Source organism: Ostrea edulis, chromosome 8 (assembly GCF_947568905.1).
Source record: "Ostrea edulis chromosome 8, xbOstEdul1.1, whole genome shotgun sequence".
In the NCBI taxonomy this organism is placed as follows: domain Eukaryota; kingdom Metazoa; phylum Mollusca; class Bivalvia; order Ostreida; family Ostreidae; genus Ostrea; species Ostrea edulis.
This window is the reverse complement of record NC_079171.1, coordinates 14,592,681-14,612,522: the sequence shown is the minus strand read 5'-3', so window position 1 is coordinate 14,612,522 and position 19,842 is coordinate 14,592,681. Positions and strand designations below refer to the sequence as shown.

At 34.8% G+C, this 19,842-nt stretch overlaps 2 protein-coding genes across 21 annotated transcripts in view; one reads left to right on the top strand and one right to left on the bottom strand.

Moving 5' to 3' along the window:
• The window catches only part of LOC125661594 (phosphatidylinositol 4-phosphate 5-kinase type-1 alpha-like), a 50,718-nt gene extending 43,611 nt beyond the window's left edge, over positions 1–7,107 (top strand). For 7 of the 16 annotated variants that reach the window (XM_056146982.1, XM_056146981.1, XM_056146980.1 and 4 more), the window contains one exon: positions 4,718–7,107. In XM_056146982.1, coding sequence (XP_056002957.1) covers positions 4,718–4,729 — 12 coding nt within the window. In that variant the 3' untranslated portion in view covers positions 4,730–7,107. Of the gene's footprint in view, positions 1–734 lie in introns of all 16 variants that reach the window. The other 9 variants (XM_056146978.1, XM_056146975.1, XM_056146977.1 and 6 more) reach the window with 6 other exon arrangements.
• The window catches only part of LOC125661591 (receptor-type tyrosine-protein phosphatase alpha-like), a 95,585-nt gene continuing 77,358 nt past the window's right edge, over positions 1,616–19,842 (bottom strand). For all 5 annotated transcript variants that reach the window (XM_056146959.1, XM_056146960.1, XM_056146963.1 and 2 more), the window contains 11 exons: positions 18,120–18,248; positions 17,572–17,720; positions 17,339–17,474; positions 16,902–17,048; positions 16,192–16,285; positions 15,293–15,366; positions 15,075–15,209; positions 14,334–14,456; positions 12,795–12,937; positions 10,441–10,576; positions 1,616–10,046 (listed from right to left, as the gene is read on the bottom strand). In XM_056146959.1, the coding sequence (XP_056002934.1) occupies positions 9,969–10,046; positions 10,441–10,576; positions 12,795–12,937; positions 14,334–14,456; positions 15,075–15,209; positions 15,293–15,366; positions 16,192–16,285; positions 16,902–17,048; positions 17,339–17,474; positions 17,572–17,720; positions 18,120–18,248 (1,344 nt within the window). In that variant the 3' untranslated portion in view covers positions 1,616–9,968. The remainder of the gene's footprint in view (positions 10,047–10,440; positions 10,577–12,794; positions 12,938–14,333; positions 14,457–15,074; positions 15,210–15,292; positions 15,367–16,191; positions 16,286–16,901; positions 17,049–17,338; positions 17,475–17,571; positions 17,721–18,119; positions 18,249–19,842) is intronic.

Sequence of the window (19,842 nt, the reverse complement as noted above, 5' to 3'; positions counted from 1 at the left end):
AATCTAAGATGATGCAGCACATGACACATTTGTTTTTAAATATCCTGTCCAACTGGATAAGGAATCAGAATAGTAAAATATTAGCGATGAATAGATTCCTGTTTTCAGTATATTGCTTGCTATTTAATATTGTCTGAGACTTGCTTTACTATTGTGAAATCATATGTACAGTAAAACACAGTTATTAAGGACATGCTTATAAGGAATGACTTCTGTACACAGAGAGGTTTTTGGTCCCCCACGTAACTGAAAATTAAAATTAAAATTTATTGGATATTATAGTAAATGGCTGAATAGGATGTCCCTGGTATGTGTTCTGTGTTTTACTGTACATGTATTAGGTCTAATTTTCATGGTTTTTCACCGGCGGGGGAAAAGGGGGGGGGGGGGGGGGGTTGGAGTTACAGCAAAATTGCCTTATTCAACATGCAAAATTTTGTATTAGAATAAACAGCATTTTGGAGAATACTATATCTATCTATCTGTATATATATATATATATATATATATATATATATATAAAAGAGAGATCATTTGAAAAATGAAGTCTGGGGTCAGAATTGACATCTAATCATTCAGCAGTTAAGGTTTACATTAGTTGCCAAGTTATTGAAATGGAATGGATATTATGATTTTGAAATTGGAATAACCATGAAAATTGATCTACTGTGAAATATAATGATTTGACAGTCGTTGTCACTTTCTATGTTCTGTCTGCTCTGTCTCTGTTGTAGTCTGGTGTTTCTGGGATTGCTTTGCATGACATGGTGAAGGCTACTAACAAAACTAATTTCTTGCATCATAGACTAGAGTCTAAATTTGTGTATCAGATGAAACCTACTAACTTCAACAGTAACACTGAAATTTATGCACACAATAGTACTGAAAACAACACAAAAGTCAGAGGAGAGTTCATCCTTCAGCAAAGCATAGCTGAGAAGGGAGATAATTCACCGTCAACCACAGAGCAGAGTTATGATACAGATAATGAAGAGGAAGGGGAATTACCCATTTTTAGAAATAATGCTGATTCATCCCTTATTGAGGATCCGGAGTCGTACTCTCGAACTCAGATGAGAAAGAGATTAGAAATACTGCGGCACAGTCAAGATTCTCCACAAAACCCTTCTGAAAATATCAGAGCTTCTGCCCCACCAATGTCAATTCACTATTACAAACCAGTGGCCCTGAGAAGGTTCACTTACCTACCGGGAAATGAATTAGAGTACAGCCTAACAAAGGGGAGTTCCAAAGAAAGGGAGACAACTCATTTATAGATGGCTTGGTAGAAAATATGATGTTCCCCCTTTTATAAACTGTACATATATATGTGTTTAATTATAGCGATTTCCAGAATTAAGTGATCACCAGTGGTGTAGTAACTGATGTTGGTATAGGAACTGATATTGTTCAGCCAATTCAAATCTTCTTCCTCCCTCAGTTTATACTTGTATTGTAGTCTAGTTCTCTACGTCTCTCTGTTGTCTGGGAATTTTTTTTTTTTTTTTTTTAAAATTTAGTCTTGTTTGTCAATTTTTCTGATGCATACTAAGATTGATCCTTAGAATTTATCACTTGATAAGTGAAAACGATTTCAGTGTCTTTTATTAGCAAGTTTGGTATTGAAAAATAAGAAATGTTCATCCATTCAAATTTCTTTTTTACGACTGACAAGATATTGTTACTTGTTATAAGCCTGTAGAACGCTGTTGCATGGTTTACGTCATGCTCAAACACCGAAGTAGGACTTGAATGGTAAATTTGCATAAAATAGTGGCTAAGTTGATCTATTTTAAAAATATATACATGTATGCTTACTATAACCACTTCTGAGTGGTCTTTTATAGAAGGAATTTTTTTTCCAATTCACCAATCACTACAGTGTAGCTGATCACGTTTGATTTCACGTTTACAAATAAACGATTGTCAATGAAAGTGCACATTTTGGTTTAGTGTAGATGTGGACTGTTGGTATCACAGTTTGTATTCTTTTTCTTTCTGTTTTCAGAAATAGATGGCCATTGAAAAAGGGTACTGTGTAACATAAATGCACATCTTTCAAGTCCGTTGCTCATCTTAGGAAGTCAAAAGACAGGCAAACTAGCATTATATAATCACCAATGATTGTGAAGAGAAGGAAAATGAGTTTCTAGATTGGAAACTTCAAATCAGTGAAATACTGTCTTCATCCCGTAACTCTTATTTCAATTTCTCCCATATGTACTTCTTCTACCTTACGTAACCGGTTTTTTTTTTTAAATTTAGATTACGAATACTGGTACTCTGGTCGATCTTACTATTAAAGGGGGTGGGGGGAGCGTGATTTATCAAAAGTTATTAAAATTTGTTTTCCCATTTTGTAAAAATTTAAAGACAGTCACCATTATTTCAAAATTTAAAAGAAATGTACTAGCTTTATTTCTTTCTTATTAAAAAAAAAAAGATTCTGATCTTGATGGCAATTGAGAGGATGAATATGGTATCAACGGAATTTCTCATGAATTTTTCCCAGTACTATCACGTGATTATTTTGTTGGTTTGCCTCAGTCTTTTTAGGAATGAGATACATAGTAACACTTGGTGTTCACCCTATACTTTCATGTTGTTTTATTGTTGTAAAAAAAAGTATCCTTGAATTAAAAAAAAGAAATATTCATTCAGAAATGACTTCCCATAAGATAGAAGTTTACATGTAAGATATTACTTTCAAATAGGAAATGTCAGCAATTAACAAAAAAAATATAAAGAATTACTTGTTGCCCTTGTTTAATTTTCATTGTATTCATTGTTCTATGAATATTTCTTGAAATTTGAGAGAAAACAGAATGTGAAAATTTGGAAACCCACAACAGATAACAGCCAATAACCCTATTTCCTTATGTCAGAAATGTTTGAGAATAAAATATTCCACTTATTATAAATTAATTAATTAGTGTAAATGTTTGGTATCTACATATCATTAGGATGTTTTTAATGTTATGGTGCAAAAAAGAAGGATGTAAATTTTTTTCTTTTTCTTAGTGTAGAATGAAAGATGTGAAAAGTAATTTCATTTCAAATTTTGTATGATTATTGGGAAATTATGTCCATGGTTGGGGAAAGTGTTGACTATCACGATCGTGTTCTCTTTCATTTTTTGGAGAACATTTTGAAAAATAACGCTTCTAAAACTGAAGTTGTGAATGAGGTTGACAAATATTTTCTATCACATAAGAATGACTCCACTCATATATCATTGATACTCAATCAATCAATCATTGATATTAGGACCACATTTAGCGCTGACATTACAGTAGACGAATACACATGTTACTTGGTATTTTCATCCCGTGCATGTGACGTTTTTTGGTGGCGGTTTCTCGTGTACTTGACCCATTGTAATACATGTATACCAGTTCAGAATTTCATGGAATACTATGTTTCTGTTGTATTGAATACGAGTAGATGAAGTTGCAAATTGCTATTCACATCATCCGAATTCGTTCTCTATAGCTTATTACATGTACCTCGCGATTATACAGAGCTGTTAATGATTTAATTTATCTTGTATACAGATTCGTCTTACTATTAGAAATTATGAATATTAAGATGCAGAAATTGATTAAAGGATTTATTTAAATGCGACACACTTATCGATATTGGTAGTCTTCCTTCAGGATCACGTGATGAACAAAAGATAGGTTAACATTTCAACCCCAACCCCCAAACTGATAGTAGTTGCCATGATCCCTTTATATGGGTGATCAAGGATTACACTAGATATGATGATTATCGAAGATGACCGATATCGAGAGTTGGAATTTCGTTTCAAAATTAAGTAGATTTTGTGCAAGAATTTGTACGTAACTCCAGTGTTATTTTCAATTTGACTAAAATGACGTGGAATAGGACTTGTGACGTCATAAATATGATGCTTTATTGCCATTTTCAGTATTTTGACTCCAAATGGCTATGTATTCACTTTTTTTTTTTACAGAAAACATTGAACATAGGTGTGGGGATATTTTATATTTATGCCCAAGATTTATATTTCCAGTATAAATAATTGATGGAGAAAAATGTTTGTCCAAAGCAGCACTTAATGTAATGTTCACAAAATATTGTATTTTTAAAATAAATTTAGTCATTCTGTCATGTTTGATGCTATGTACCCCCAAAGGACTGTAAATATGAAAGACAATTATGTGAAGAAAACAAAAGAAGATTTAGCTTTTTCATACCTTTGAGTTTTAGGGGTCCCAAGAAATTTTTACCTGTAACCTGTATAGTTATTTTAGATTACTAGCAGGGAAAAACAGTTAATCATATACTATAGTGTGATATGTGCATTAACCTCCACGCGTTAGTTTAGGTCTGATTGTGGATGGCAATTTGCATAACATTTTTTTAAATATACATTTGTTAAGATATGCAGTGGATGTTGTCTTAGTCAAATCTGTTTTCTGAGATGTAACTATGTCTAGTGAATCTTTCGGTCACTCAACATAATTTCTTTCATAATATTGTTTAATAATGCGTAATTATATCTATTGAGAATCCAGTATCACAAATTATTGACTTCATTTGATTGAAAATTCCCTCTTTATTATCTGGAGTTTTTGTTATCAGAAGATAAGGGAGGTCTTTATAAGATGTTTGATTTTTAATTCAGTATGTTTCACACTTTTTTGTAACCAATGAAATTCTTGTTTGACCTTCTTATCTGTTTTTTTTCCAGACACACCTCTGAGGAATATTGGACGATAGACGTGTCAAAACAATAATTTAGGGCAATAGTACCCCCAGTCTCTACCAATACGAAGCCGGCATACATGTCATTGCTTGGAGAAGATGAGCAAGGACAACCCTGCAAGTTATGGCCCTATAGAGAGGGCATGTAATTATTTTATCACCTGACTCGTGAATGTCATATGTTTGTCCAATTTCAAAGTACATGAATGATATTAGAATTGTGTAAAGTTTACTGGAAAAGAAAACAAATCTCCACGATGCATTTCAGGTTTCTTCAGTAATCACTAGCATCAACAATATAGTTGAGATGATATGTCTCTGTAGGTGAGATGATTTGTCTCTCCTGGTACTGTATATTCTGCAACTTTTCTTACAACGTGTTCAACATGAGACCTTATTATGTTGTGTCCTGGTTGGTAGACAATCGGAATTTCACTGAAAGCTCATGTATTTTTAAGAAATGAAGATACATACATATTCTTAGGGTGACATTTTGCAAAAGGGTCTTAAATTTTGAATTGATCATCGTGTTTTAAATGTTTCGTAATCCATGCATATATGTACTATGTCTTCGTAGTTTGGGGGTTTAAAAGCATTGCATGTATTGGTGAACTGATGTATAAGCTGTTCTGATCAAAGTTTATGTTTACATCTTCAGGACTCGACACAAAATATTTTTTTTAAGTAAAACGGAATCAAAGAATATCTGTTCAAATCGAGAGCAATATCATCATCAAGTGGACGATTTTTTTTGTCCAAACCGCGAAGCTGCAACAAATTGTTATTTCAGTATTCTTGTACTGGATAGTTTTGAGTTGTACAAATTATGACCTCCTTTTTGTGTTCTCGGCTCTTGTTTTGATACAGAGTTACGCGAAGGCTAATTCAAAGATGAACAGGATGATTATTGTAGTTGTGAAATTTTAAAAGCATTTTGTAAATAATTTCAGTTTACAGACGTGTACATTTCAAGTGTTATATTTTCCAGTAGTATATAGGGGGAAAAAAGGAAGAACAAATTTTATAATTGTACAGTTTAATTGTAGATTGTACATTATGAAGATAAAGTATAAACATGCTCATGCTTCATGAAAAATCACAGGGAACATAAATTTTTTTAAGTGTCTGAGGAAACCCAACACCAAGATGCTTCAGAAATTGTTATACTTTTGTACAATGTACATATAATTTGCAGCCTTTTCGTGAAGGATGACTCATTATACACTTGTGTTGAAGATGCAAACATCGTTTATTGTATTATCTACAGAATAGACGCATCAATAGTTCACGTGTAGCTGTGCAACTAGTAAAGTGGAACGTCTCTAATCGGACGCGCACCTGACAATAAATTAACAATGTTTTTGTTCTTGTTCTTATAAATGTATGTCTCTAAAGGAACTTTAACACAAAATGACACAGATTTGGTTCTTGAAGCAGTCTTATTTTTGAAATGTAAAGGTGTAAATTGTACTTTATAGGACAAGTATACATAATTACACAAATTAGAGTTGTGCATGACTGGTGTGCCGTAAATTGCACGTGGCGTGTAGTTTTGAAGTTTCAAATATAATATCTTGGCTATTATTGTTTGAATGCTCTTTGTGAGAATTTTTCATCAGATATTTCATATGTATCGTGTATTTACGTACTATATTTTTTCCATTTTTAATTTCGGACGTTTGAAATCATGTAGTATTAACGTAAGTGACGGTAAAATACACGTCTTTCAAACTGTGTTGCCAAAGAGACAGTGCGGTGTAGCAACGTTTGGCTCCACATGTACATGTGCACTACCTCATTAAGAGATATTATTGTGCGCTATCTGCAGTTCATTCAATGGCTGTTTGCCATAGTGTATTTCATGTCCTTGAGTCATAGAGTAAAGTCATGTTCATCATGCTATTTAATGGGTATCAAGAAGAATATCTGTGAATAAACTCGGAGCAGTAAAAAGAAATGATCGCATGAAAATCGCTCAATAGTTTATATTCATGGTTCTCTGATTCGGATTTTTGTCACAAATTTGTACTAGAATTTTTATGTTTCCCTCGTATGAGAATTTTATATTATAACAGAAGAGTCGATGATATGTTAGGGAATGAAATAGATTTGTTCTTTACCTTTCGGAATCTGTAGCTTAGCTTGTTTGCTTCACGGTTCAATGGCACAAGTACATGTAGGTTAAAAGTTAAAACAGTTAAAAGTAAAAGTCTGCGTTGAGAGATTGTATGTTCATGCATTGCAGATGTCTTTCATAAGCGTTGAATTCTATGTATTTCCAGCTCTTGGATAATGCTATACTCTGTACAGTGTTAAATTTTTTGTATATTTTGCATGAGGAATATTTGATCATGAATTAAATATGTTGAATATAGAGTTGTACTTTAGTATGTCATTTTTACAGTACTTGCTTCGGTGATGAGGTAAGGTTCTTTCTTGCTTGGATATGGAATTTCTTCCAGTAATTGGCAGGTCATGTTGACCAGTCGCGACGTTTTGGCTATGACTTTGAAACGTTCCTTGTCACGGTAGGCGTGAACTTCACGCGGGAAATAGCTACAGTTATGATTAGTCGGGGAGTCTCTACCCGAATTGCGATATTTTGGACTATGGGTAAAGAAAATATAAAATCATTAAGAACTAACTCCCTTTGCCTTTGAAGATCTACCAAAGTAATTGCTTGCGTGGATGGAATATTGGAATTTGCGTTATGTCCGTTGATTATGATACTGTTACCTTCTAAAGCACACGTGACAAAGGATACTTATTGCCAAACTTGAACTTAAGTCAAGGTCACTAGTTAAAAAGAAATAAGGTTGAAATATTTGTGAAAGTTACAACTTTGTAATAGAGAGACATTAGAAGCTGGCACTTGACAAAGCGGGGAAAGCGAGACTAGATAAGGATAGATCAAACTTTCAACAGTTGCTTCGAACTTCAGTTCCTCCACGTTTCTATCAGAAAAAATACCGACCGATTTCTCGGTAAGCCTCGATTTGAAATCACAATCGTACCAGACTCGCTCGTGCAAAGTTTCAAGAGCGAGAGTCTGGGCCCGGACAGCGAGACTAGCCTAGATTACACGTGGTATTTTTTCGGATGAGGAATTCGTTTCGGATGTTTACAATTATTTTCCCACCCCAAAAGTTACTATTCGCAATGTTTTGTACTCTTCCTGTCACATTTATAGTTGTGTTTGTTGTTCCACTTTGAGAGCATTGTCGACATGTATCTGAGGATTTCATTTAAATTGCTGTAGTTAATTGATTGGATATTTTTGTGGTCAGTTATCTGCATAATTAGGTTGGCAAGTATGTTCTTGTCACTTTATATTTTTTTTTTAACTAAATCGTTTGAGAGCACAAATTTGTTAATCTTAAGTCCCTAAGAATAGTCCTGCTGCAGCTGTCAATCACTTCAAGATATACTTTAGTTGATCTTTACAACAGTGATGTTGGGAATTTCGCTTTCTGACATATAATTATGTTTGTAAACAAACTATGTAAATTTTACGTACGTTTGTGACTTTAAGCACGACGCAGGAAAATAGTGTAATAATGGAATGAGTGATATCCGTAAACATGCGATAGAAATGTATTGCAAAACAGTACTATCGAAAAGTTACCAATTAAGGTGGCTCATCACACGATGACTTCACTTAATATACATTTTATGACTAAGCTTCAAGATGGCCATCTACATTGTAAATGTTTTGTGAAATTATTTCTGTCGATCGATTTATTTGTCATCGTGGTGTTGGGTTACTGACCTGCAAATTCCGATTTCAAATACGCCAGTCTTTTATTCATATTCATTGAAATGAATTTCTGAAAATCGTTGGTTTTTAATCAACAATTGCATATTTTGTCTTTTCGGCATATGTACATGTACTCTTAAATCGGTTTATGCTTATTTTAGAAATTCTTCGAAGATGTAGTGAACCACCTTTAAAATGCTAATACCATGTAAAATAAAACACAAGGTTGGTCCTCATTTTTCACTTACATTTCAAAAGACTTAAAACCATGACATTTCGTAAAAACATGCGATAAGATGATGTATCAGTAGAAAAATATAAACTTATTAATAGTATAATAGCGATCATGAATGGAAGTGGATAGAATCACGTGCACAGGATTGTGGGATCCGGGTTAGAATAGGTCCTCAGTACCCCTTGCTTGTCGTAGAAAGCGGCTAAATGGGGCGGTCCTTCGGATGAAACCGCAAAACCGAGGTCCCGTGTCACAGCAGATGTGGCACGATAAAGATCCCTCCCTGCTCAAAGGCCATAAGCGCCGAGCATAGGCCGAAATTTTGAAGCCCTTCACCGGCATTGGTGACGTCTCCATATGAGTAAAATATTCTCGAGAGGGACGTTAAACTATTCAATCCATCACAAATACACTGTACTAATAATTTGTTGGTTTCAGAAGAAAATGACTTGTCTATTATTTTGAAATTGTGCGTACATTTTGCTGTGAGAAACATTCTGAAGATGTTTGCTATGTACATTTTCATACCAAAGTTACTTTTGATGACCTGGTATGTGAAATATGCAAGCGTGTACTCAATACTGTAAACGTATTATATTTGGCGTGTACGATATTTGGCGGAAATCGTTTTTTCAACAAGTTAGCGCAATCGTTTTTTCAACAAGTTAGCGCAGATTTGATTTAGCGCATTCCTGAATTACTTTAAACATCTAGATTTACGGATGGCATTTAGCGATGTACTTGATTTAGCGGAAGCTGCGTTCCGCCAAAGGCGCTAAATAGAATACACAGCCAAATGTAATACATTTACAGTATTATCGGACGCAGTACATATGTGTATGCTTTGAAATTGAAATTCGATTGTCAAAATTAAGAAAGTTTGGAATTTTCATTAATTGTGTGAACCTTCCTGTGAATATAGAATATATGATATGGTCAAGTCATGCTGGTTGTGGAATATTCACGATTTTGTGTACTAAATACAATTCTAAATATTTGTCCATGTCGAATTCTCAAAGGAGGGATTTAAGGCCCGTATTCTACCTTCTAATTCGTAGAAAAAATCCTCTAATCTCTCTTACTTTCTCTATCTCTCTCACACTATAAACGTTTCAATCGATGAAATAGATATAACGAAATCATAATAAAACTATAAAATTACTCTACAGGATGACGTAAACCGTCAATATCAAATGAGAAAGTTCTCAACACCAATTAAAACAACACATCACGCTCCTTCCTCCTCTATTGATTGTAGTATACGTTTTCTGATGTAGCCTCGATGTAGTCACAAACAGCTCTATACACCAACAGATACTCGTCCTGAAAATTTGATAAAAACAAACTTGTAATTGAGAATATCAGTAAGCATTGCGTACATCTTAGAACCGAGTATCTAAAATTCTCCCAAGAGATATGTTAGTGAAAACGCGAAATTTTGATAAAAACACGAATTTGAGAGTGTCAGTGAGCATTGTGCATCAGTACATACTTAGTAGTGGCCCATTAATACATACTTAGTAGTGGTCAATTAGTACATACTTAGTAGTGGTCGATTAGTACATACTTGGTAGTGTTTGATTAGTACATACTTAGTCGTTGCCCATTAGTACATACTTAGTAGTTTTCGATTAGTACATACTTAGTGGTTTTCGATTAGTACATACTTAGTAGTTTTCGATTAGTACATACTTGGTAGTGTTTGATTAGTACATACTTGAGTAGAACAGAATTCTGGTCTCCTTGTCTGTAGTTGTCGTACAGCTGTAAAGACGTCAATACTGCCATCCATCTTCAGCTGTTGTATCACGTTATACACCGAACAGAAAACACCACACAGCATGGCGCCATCTCTGTAACAATTCAAGAGAAATATATGGAAATTGTGTGATCGATAGAGATTACCAGGTCAGTTAAGTTGGAAAAGATTATTGGTAAATCATACTAATTTGTACTGTTACTATTTTACAAAATTACAATATACTAGAATCAACGCCAGATGGACCATACCAATAGCTGTAACATTTTATTTGTATTCTTTCCGGAAAACGCGGTGCTTTGTAAATGTTTTCTCCCCGAACTGTTTCCATTGTTGAATTTCGCGATTTGAAGATTAATCATTGACTGTTCTGACCTGTATCCCAGATTGATATTAGTCGTATCGTAATGTCATCAATCCATTTGATGTTAGAATAAAATACAGTCTAGTTTTTAGTAGGATAGTTTTAAACTATGAATATATTTTTCTCTTCCACTTTCCATTTAAGGGATATAATGTTAAACCTCTTTTGAAAGTATGTAGTTTACTTTGAGGTTTCGAAATTTTTACATTTCCAATATAATGCCGTTGATAACTTTACAGGTTGTAATGACAGCCATTTCCTCATGAAAATGTGAAGACAACGAAGATTGATCAATCTCATAACTCCTTTCAGGAATACAAAATTAAGAGTTGGGCAAAAACGGACCAATTGGGTATACCAGAGGTGGGATCAGGTGCCTAGCAGAAGTAAGCATCCTCTGACGATCGGTCACACCCGCCGTGAGCCCTATATCTTGATTAGGTAAATGGAGTAATCTTTAGTCAAAATAAGTATGGAACAAATGGTCTACCAGTTGGTATGAAACATGTCAAACAACACTCGTCCTAATGGCAGGTGTCATTGACAAACTAGAGCAGGATAACGACCATCGAATTTGCAAATATCTGACTTAAATGAAACTGTTAAACTCCCGCAACACCAACTTGTTTATCAGTAGCCTGTCTTGATTTAAAAATTTATCATACGCAGAACAAGCTCTCACGTATCGAAATAGTTGAGAGACATAACACATACATGTGACAATGTGACGTTGCTACATACAGTCAACTCTCGATAAACCGCCACCTTTTGTTCTTATGAAATTATGGCATTATAACGAATTTGGCGATGAATTGAATTACCGCCATCTTGAAGAAATAGAGTTACCGTTCTTTTATATGTAAGAGTTATCTTTTGTCCTTACTTGCATAAACCACATAAACAATGATTTGCAATATCCTGATGGGTACATTTTGGATGATGTTCTTGGTACGTAATGATTTGCTTTTTTTCATCGAAATTTAACAGGACCCTCTTTCGTGGCGAAACCATAGCTAAATTGAAATGTGTTTCTATGATGTATAAACAACTTGACTACAGTTCATCTCCAGTAATTTTCTTGTTTATTCAATACAGCAATTACTGGGATCCTTCTGTCCAGGTGTACGCCGGAGATCGATAATGACCAATTTACTGCTTCACTGACCACGTGCACCTATGGCGGTTTATCGAGATAATTAACACGGTGAAATATACTTTTGTAATGAAAACACTGTGGCAAATGGCGATAGCGAATTTGGCGTTTTAACGAGAGTTTTAAGTAACAGGAAAAATGTTCCTAGAAAAATGCGGCGTTATAACGAAAATGGCGATGAATTGAGTGGCGATAATGCGAGAGTTACCTGTAAATGTGGGAAATTGACGACGGAGAAGCTGAAACCATCCCATTTATCATAAAGTTTCTACTTTGCCTTTAAATGCACTGAAGTTGAAAACAATGTGCACATGAATCCCAATCAATATTGTACTTAACGTTTAAAAATTCAAACGGAAATCAAAGTAAAATGTAAATAAAAAATAGAATTCATTTTTGAAAATACATGAGGGTATGGATGGTTAAGCATCACGAGGCAGAGATCGGTGTAATCTGTGATACTACTTGTCAAAATATAAGTTTTGTATTTTATTTTTTTAACATCATGTACTTTTTGCTGCACTGTCTGTAGATAAATCATTGGAAGTAGCACAGAGTGGGTACTTTGTAGTTCTGGCTGAATATAGAAATTAGTTGCGTGTTTCCAACAGCCACACGAGGTGCTTGTTTACATCAGGACTGCCCTTAACTCCTGGTGTGACGCGGCCTATGAAGAGGCAGATTCCGAAGTCATGACCTCCCGATCACCAAGTATGGAGCTACCGCGAGTAGAGAGAAAGAAAGATAGAGAGAGAGAGAGAGAGAGATCGGATTACTCGTAGTGTATTTTCTTACTTGCTGACGACAGTGATTGGGTATTCTGTAGGGAGATTCTGAGCAAATGACACTAAGCTTCGGAGAAACGAAGTGTCACGAGGAGTTCCGGAAGATTGCTCTGATCCTTTTGGTTCTACAAATGTTATAAGATGAGGTATCCCCTGAAACAAATAAAAATCCGATACGTCTACAAGAAATATAAAAAGAGTCATATCTAACTACAGCAAAAAATAATCAATTGATTTCAGTGTTGAACAAGAGGTTATGTGAGCAATGCTCACTAAGAATACCCCCCGCTTACCCCAATCTCCGAAAGGGTGTTGGTAATAGGTATAAACTACCTCTTTTCTGAGTGTAAAAAACAAATGGCATGACAAACCGAACCATATTGCTACTTCGATGTCCAGTGCGCGTGACCTTTGACCTTTTGAGCCCAAAATCGATAGGGAACATCTTCATCCCATGGGTAGTCCATATGTATGATATGGTGACTGTAGGTGGAAAGGATAACGCTTTAGAGACCGGAAACCATATTGCTACTTCGATGTCCACTGCGCTTGACCTTTGACCTTTTGACCCCAAAATCGATAGGGAACATCTTCATCCCATGGGTAGTCCATATGAATGATATTGTGATGGTAGGTGGAAAGGATAATGCTTTAGAGCCCGGAAACCATATTGCTACTTCGATGTCCAGTGTGCTTGACCTTTGACCTTTTGACCCCAAAATCGATTGGGAACATCTTCATCCCATGGGTAGTCCATATATATGATATGGTGACGATAGGTGGAAAGGATAATGCTTTAGAGCCCGGAAACCATTGCATCTACAGACGGACGGACGGACAGACAGACGGACAACCCAATTCCAGTATACCCCCCCCCCCCCCAACTTGTTGCGGGGGGTATAATTAAGATTTGACAGTCTCTGAAAGTTTGCTCTATAATTTAACGGCTCTTTACAACCCCTGTATTCTTGTCATGCCCCCATGTATACTAAACGGACCTTCATTCATAAATGTTGTTCTGTATGTTATTACCATTTTGAAAACTATATCTTGCTATAATTGCATTATTAAAACTACATGATTTATGAAAACGAAAGTTTGGACAATTCCTACAAAATAATTTCTCCTCACAATTTCCTTTAGGAAATCAGAGTTAGTCAAGTTTACCTCAAACTCATTACTAGCACATGCTTGAAATTCTGGCTTTTAGCCTTACTATCCGTACAGCGCAACAAAGATTCAACACAGGAGATGACTGATTTGATAAAATATAGATCCTGTTACGCACAAAAAAAAAAAATCCGGACCTCAGAGGGAAATGCCAGGCTTGTTTTTGCCTCGGCGGTGGTACATGTGTATGATGCGTCACTCATTATTTTGCCTCGGCGATGGTACATATATGTGATGTGTCACTCATTGTTTTGCCTCGGCGGTGGTACATGTATGTGATGTGGCACTCATTGTTTTGTCTCGACGGTGGTACATGTATGTGATGTGGCACTCATTGTTTTGTCTCGGCGATGGTACATGTATGTGATGCGTCACTCACCTCTTCTCTTGCAATCTGTGCTGTTGTAGTCTTAACATCTGTGTTAGTGTCAGACTCATAGCGCACGGCAAATGGCGGCAAGGACTTAATCGAACCTGGATCTGCAGGTAACCATGTTTTCGACTGAAGCAAAGATAAAAGCACTTAATGTAAAGATTACGGCTACATATAAATATGCATGAAATTTTTGTTTTATCTGGCTGGCTTACATTCTGTTCAGAATACGTCAGTGATATACGGAAATATTCAGCTAGATACAAGTCCTGTATATAATGATGGTACATGAAAAAGGTGAAGATAACGAACAGTAATTAATCTCATAAATCCTTTCATAAATACCAAGTTAAGAGAAGGGCAAACATGAACTCCTGGACATATCAGGAGTAATTATCTGACACCACCCCGACATAATATCACGCGTTTTAAGATCTGTGATTTCTAAATCCAAATGTTTTCACGATTTCCCATTTCTCAATTTCAGGTCTCAAGCATTTCTGTTTTTCAAAGGTTTTTCCTTTGATGTCATTGACTTGATTACTGGAACTAAATTTTTCATGTAATACTGTACATGTTCTATAAATGGAATTAGTATTTGACTTTTAATGAAATAAAACTACTAAAAGCGACAATCAAGAAATTGAAGTTTTCACCATTACCCGACATACTAATCAATTCCTTGTCAGTGATTTCAAAAATCGTGTATTCAGATTACATGTCGACTATACTGATACAGGTACAAACCGATTCAATTTCACGTAACGGATCCATGCAGATCACTGTATTAGATTTATAGTCATTGAGCAGGCGAAGAAAGTCCACAGCTCCCTCTGGTGGTGGATAATTCGTCACTATGAAGGTCCTATCATCTGTGTACGACTGGAGAACAAATAAAGTAAAATGTTAGTTTAAGGGGATTATAGTATGGTATTGTTACCAATTCATTTCTGAATCGTACTCACGGGGACATGGATGGCATTGATGAAGTTTCCACGTTTTGCAATCGATGATGTTAGATATAAACTGTACTTGTCAACTAAATAAATTAGAACATAACAATTGTAATATATGTTTATCTATATAGTATGAACATTGCACGTTAGAGGAAGTCACTGTCCTTACAAAAATATGTCTGCATTTTCAAAATGATTACAGATCATTTTGATTACAGATCTAAGCGATCTGTAACTTTGGAAAAAGTAATTTATCCAAAAAGTGTCTGAAATAATTCTGTTGAATATCCTCCTGTACTTCGGGATTAGAATAACATCTCGCATGCGCAGGAACGGCTAAACTGCAAATATTTTAATTTGTAACACTTCAACATTTGTCAATAAGTAGAAAATAATGTATATCCTTTAGGTGAATGAAACATTCCCTGCATAATTTTTACAAAAACTGCTCATCAGAGTTTTACTTCTCTCAACGATGAAACTGAAGTCAAAGCGTTCTAGGACTCTGAATTATTATCACTAGGCAAATGTGAGGGTCATTCTGGGATTTCAAACGTATTGATCAAACTGTAGAAGTGTTCTACCATGATTACCGCGAAATAAACTTCCATAAAACTTTATATGATGATCCTACTCTGTTTTTCTCTATAATAGCTCTAGCACGTTTATCGTTATTTCGGATTTCAAAGATTTCGGTTGAGCAACACTGAAGAGACATTATTTGTCGAAATGCGCATCTGGTGCATCAAAATTGGTACCATATAAGTTTTGCATAATATAAAACATTATAATGATCCCAATGTACGGTCCCTAATTAAAGTGTTGTTATCCGCGTCTTTAAACAATAGTTAGAACAAAGTGGCATACTATTGCATATTCTGAATATACAATAAAATCGCGACACTCACGTGGTAATACATCGTACTCCTTTTTGTTCAAAACATGTTGGATGGCAATTTTATAATCTGCTGGTGAATACACAGGTCTCATTTTCATCAGGAGCTGTTAAAGATAAGCTTTCAATATTTCATTTCTTAAATGTACATGAAATATACCATAAGACCATATTCAATATACAAAAAACTATGTTCGACAATGTCATGAGCAATCAGTATAATATTGGAAATTTGTTTTAGAGCTAAGTGAATTCCTGGTTGTAATGTATTACTAAACTGGAAAAAAAAATATAATTTGCCACAAAACACAATATTCCTTGGTGCTATTTATTTGGAAATGTGTAATTGTGATGTCACAAACTACGTCATTACCGTAACAATCGTAGAAATCCTAGAGAGTACACTTCATCATTAGTTTGGAGCATAACAGCAATGACAATTACAGTAAAATATGAACCCCTTTTTACTGATTTTTTACCCAAAAAATGAGAGATGGTGTTCTTTCTGATTAATAATGTCAGAACTATTACAGACCCCAAACAGACACATTAGATGTAAGTGATGACAGAAATTTGAGTACGGTATGTCTGGAGGTCACGAAGTTTTACATTTACCCTGAGTTTGTCTCCCTATAGTTGTCTATTAACTTCAACAAACACAAATCGACCAGCGTAAATCACATCACACTAGCTTATAACAAATTCACGTGAATCTACACGCACCTCAAACTCCTTCCTAATTGTCGTCTGGTTGGCTGGCTGGTCTCCCGTTAAATTCTCTGTCTTCTGCGTGAACTGATCAAGACTTAGGGTATCAACACCAGCTTTAAAGTAGTCATTCAGAGCAAGAAACACCGTCATGTATTGTTCCTGAAAGGAAATTCCACTGATAAGCAAAGTCCGAGACATGCTAAGATGGAGGGACGGGGATTGTTTTTCTTTTGCTATCATTGTTTCCAAGTTTTGTGCTGTTACATATCTATAATTTATCACGTAATACTTTTATTTTGATAAAAGGACTAATTCTGAAATCATTTATACCATGCTCAAAAATATTTTAAATCACATTTACTCTTTATATTGTTCAGAAATTTACAGATAAAAGATGAGAAAATATACAATCATGATTAAGGTGTATAAGGAAATTAAGGTTGATTTACATAGGTTTGGACCATGTTCATTCGATTTGCTCTCATTGTCTTTACGTACTCCGCTACATTAACTTTGCCTGTCACCTTCCCGGCTTTATACAAAGCATCCAGGGCGATATATGTGCCAGTCCGCCCTATTCCGGCACTGCAAAATACAAAGTCAATATGAAAATTTTATCAAAAAGTTTCATTTCCTTTCACCTCATATCCTTTATCAAACTTGAAGCAACTTTTTTTTTTACCTGCAATGTACAACAGTTGGTGCTTTCGTTTGACTGGTGTTTGTTCGCGTCACGTAATCGTGGAAAACAATCAAACAGAGCGGATGTGGAGTCCCATGATCCGGCCAGGAGGTGTAGTGATATTGTGTGACAACGCGGGCCATTTTGAGCTGAAGGTACAGAACAATGTTAATATTTGTTTATTTGCAAGGAACATCAGTTGATATTTATAATGAAAGGTGAAGATAACGAACAGTGATCAATCTCATAACTCCTATAAGCAATACAAAGTAGATAGTTAGGCAAAAACGGACCCCTGGACACACCAGAGGTGGGATTAGGTGCCTAGGATGAGTAAGCATCCATTTTTGAATTATTTGAGATTATTTCACTGTTTTATCCGGTACTCTATTTTCCCCAAATATAAATAACCACTCTAAAACGCTACACACAATAAAAATGATACAGCATGTTATAAAAGTAGTAAAAGGAAATTATAATAGCATTAAGACAGATAATATCAAAACAATGCAAATGTATGTATTCACTTTATTGATAGTTAAATTTACCTGTTTGTGTGAAACGGAGAATCTTCTGATGACGTAAAAGGCATATTTTTTCTCTTCCATAGATTTGACCACAAATTGTCCAAAGGTTTTGGCTTTCATTCCTTCTGGCCAGTACTGTGTACATTTTAGCTGTGAAAATCATTAATTTGATCATTTGATCAATTTTCATTTCATTCAACTGTGAATATTTTAAATCTTTCAATAGCTAATAAACAAAACTGATTTTAAACATGTACGTATTCAAGCTTTGTCAAACTGAAGATGTAAACTTCGGCGTATTCATCAAGGATATCTAGTAATTCTATTTTTCACCACTCGTATAATTAATCGTGAACAATTCGTATTTTGTGCAAACATTATAAGCTTTAACAATCCTATCCCACACGACATTAGAAGTTCCTTAATAAAACGATGGCATAGTAAACTACCATGATAGCGATTATAATGATAAAATCTGACACTTTGATTTAGTGATAAAACAATCTCAGTAAACCATGATTTTTGTTTTTGATTAATCATAGTGTCCAATGTCCACTAAAAGCAATATAATGAATAAAATGTAAAAGTATAAACTTGAACAAAATAAAGCCCTTTAAAATATCTGGTTTATCATGGTAGAAACTCTGACGTATTAAAGTAAAAATATTGATTTCCAAATTAGACCATAATTCATAAAATATACAGCGGTCGGAATCGTCACTGCTTCGGCATTGATAGATAAGGATGCGTCTAAATTTGTGGTACTTCATCAACAGCTGAGTGACATAAAACAAACAACTGATAAAGTGTACCTATTGTTACTTTATCTTCTGGTAAGAAAATCCAACTTTTGACATTTTTTGGTATCAGTTTTACTTTTATTGATAAAAGGAATGAAATTCATGTCACTGCTTAACCCGGTAAAGTTTAATCAAGGAATGAAGCAATACCAAAGCAAGAAACAAAATAGACAGATCACCCTTCCTCAAAAACAAATAACCCACTCCTCTAAAAGAAATCACCGCCAATATGAATTTACAATTGTGTTGATAGATTGCAGGAATTACATATTTTCCTTTCATAGATTGAGAATGTCATATATTTTACTTGAAGTTGTATTTTTCACATTCCCATATGCACATAATACATCTTGCCTTCTATGTTTGTCGCACAATTTTTTTTGGATATATATTTATCGATTATTTTTTCATACTGGGGTCTTCATTCTTAATACTTAGCCGACCTTTGTATTTCACATCTTAGCTTATAATTACTTCGTTTTAAGTTTCACCGTGTATATCTTAAATTGTCGTCTGCTCCTTATTCTTTCTTGAGGTTATCCAATAAAAGAAGTAATTTGAAGTGAAGGATCTAGAGGCCTTGTAACCCTCAACCATTTGACAGAATTTGGAAAAAAAAAGAAACCTATTGTTTTTCGAGACATATTGGCAGATAAAATCCCATATTTCGGCTTTAAATGTTGTAACTCACCCCTGTAAAATTCTCTGGATCCACCCCTAGATTTTGTCTCTAAGGTTTGTTAGTTTATATACCTCGGCATTTATCTTAGTTTCTCTCGATTCCAATATTTGATCCCTGAACGTTTCTTTAATTTCTGTGAAGGCTTGCCTTAGTTTCTCTCAATTCCATTCTTTGATCCCCGAGAGTCTCTTTACTGTGAAGGCTTGCCTTAGTTTCTCTTCATTCCAATCTTTAAACTTGAGGTTTTTTTTTACTGTGAAGG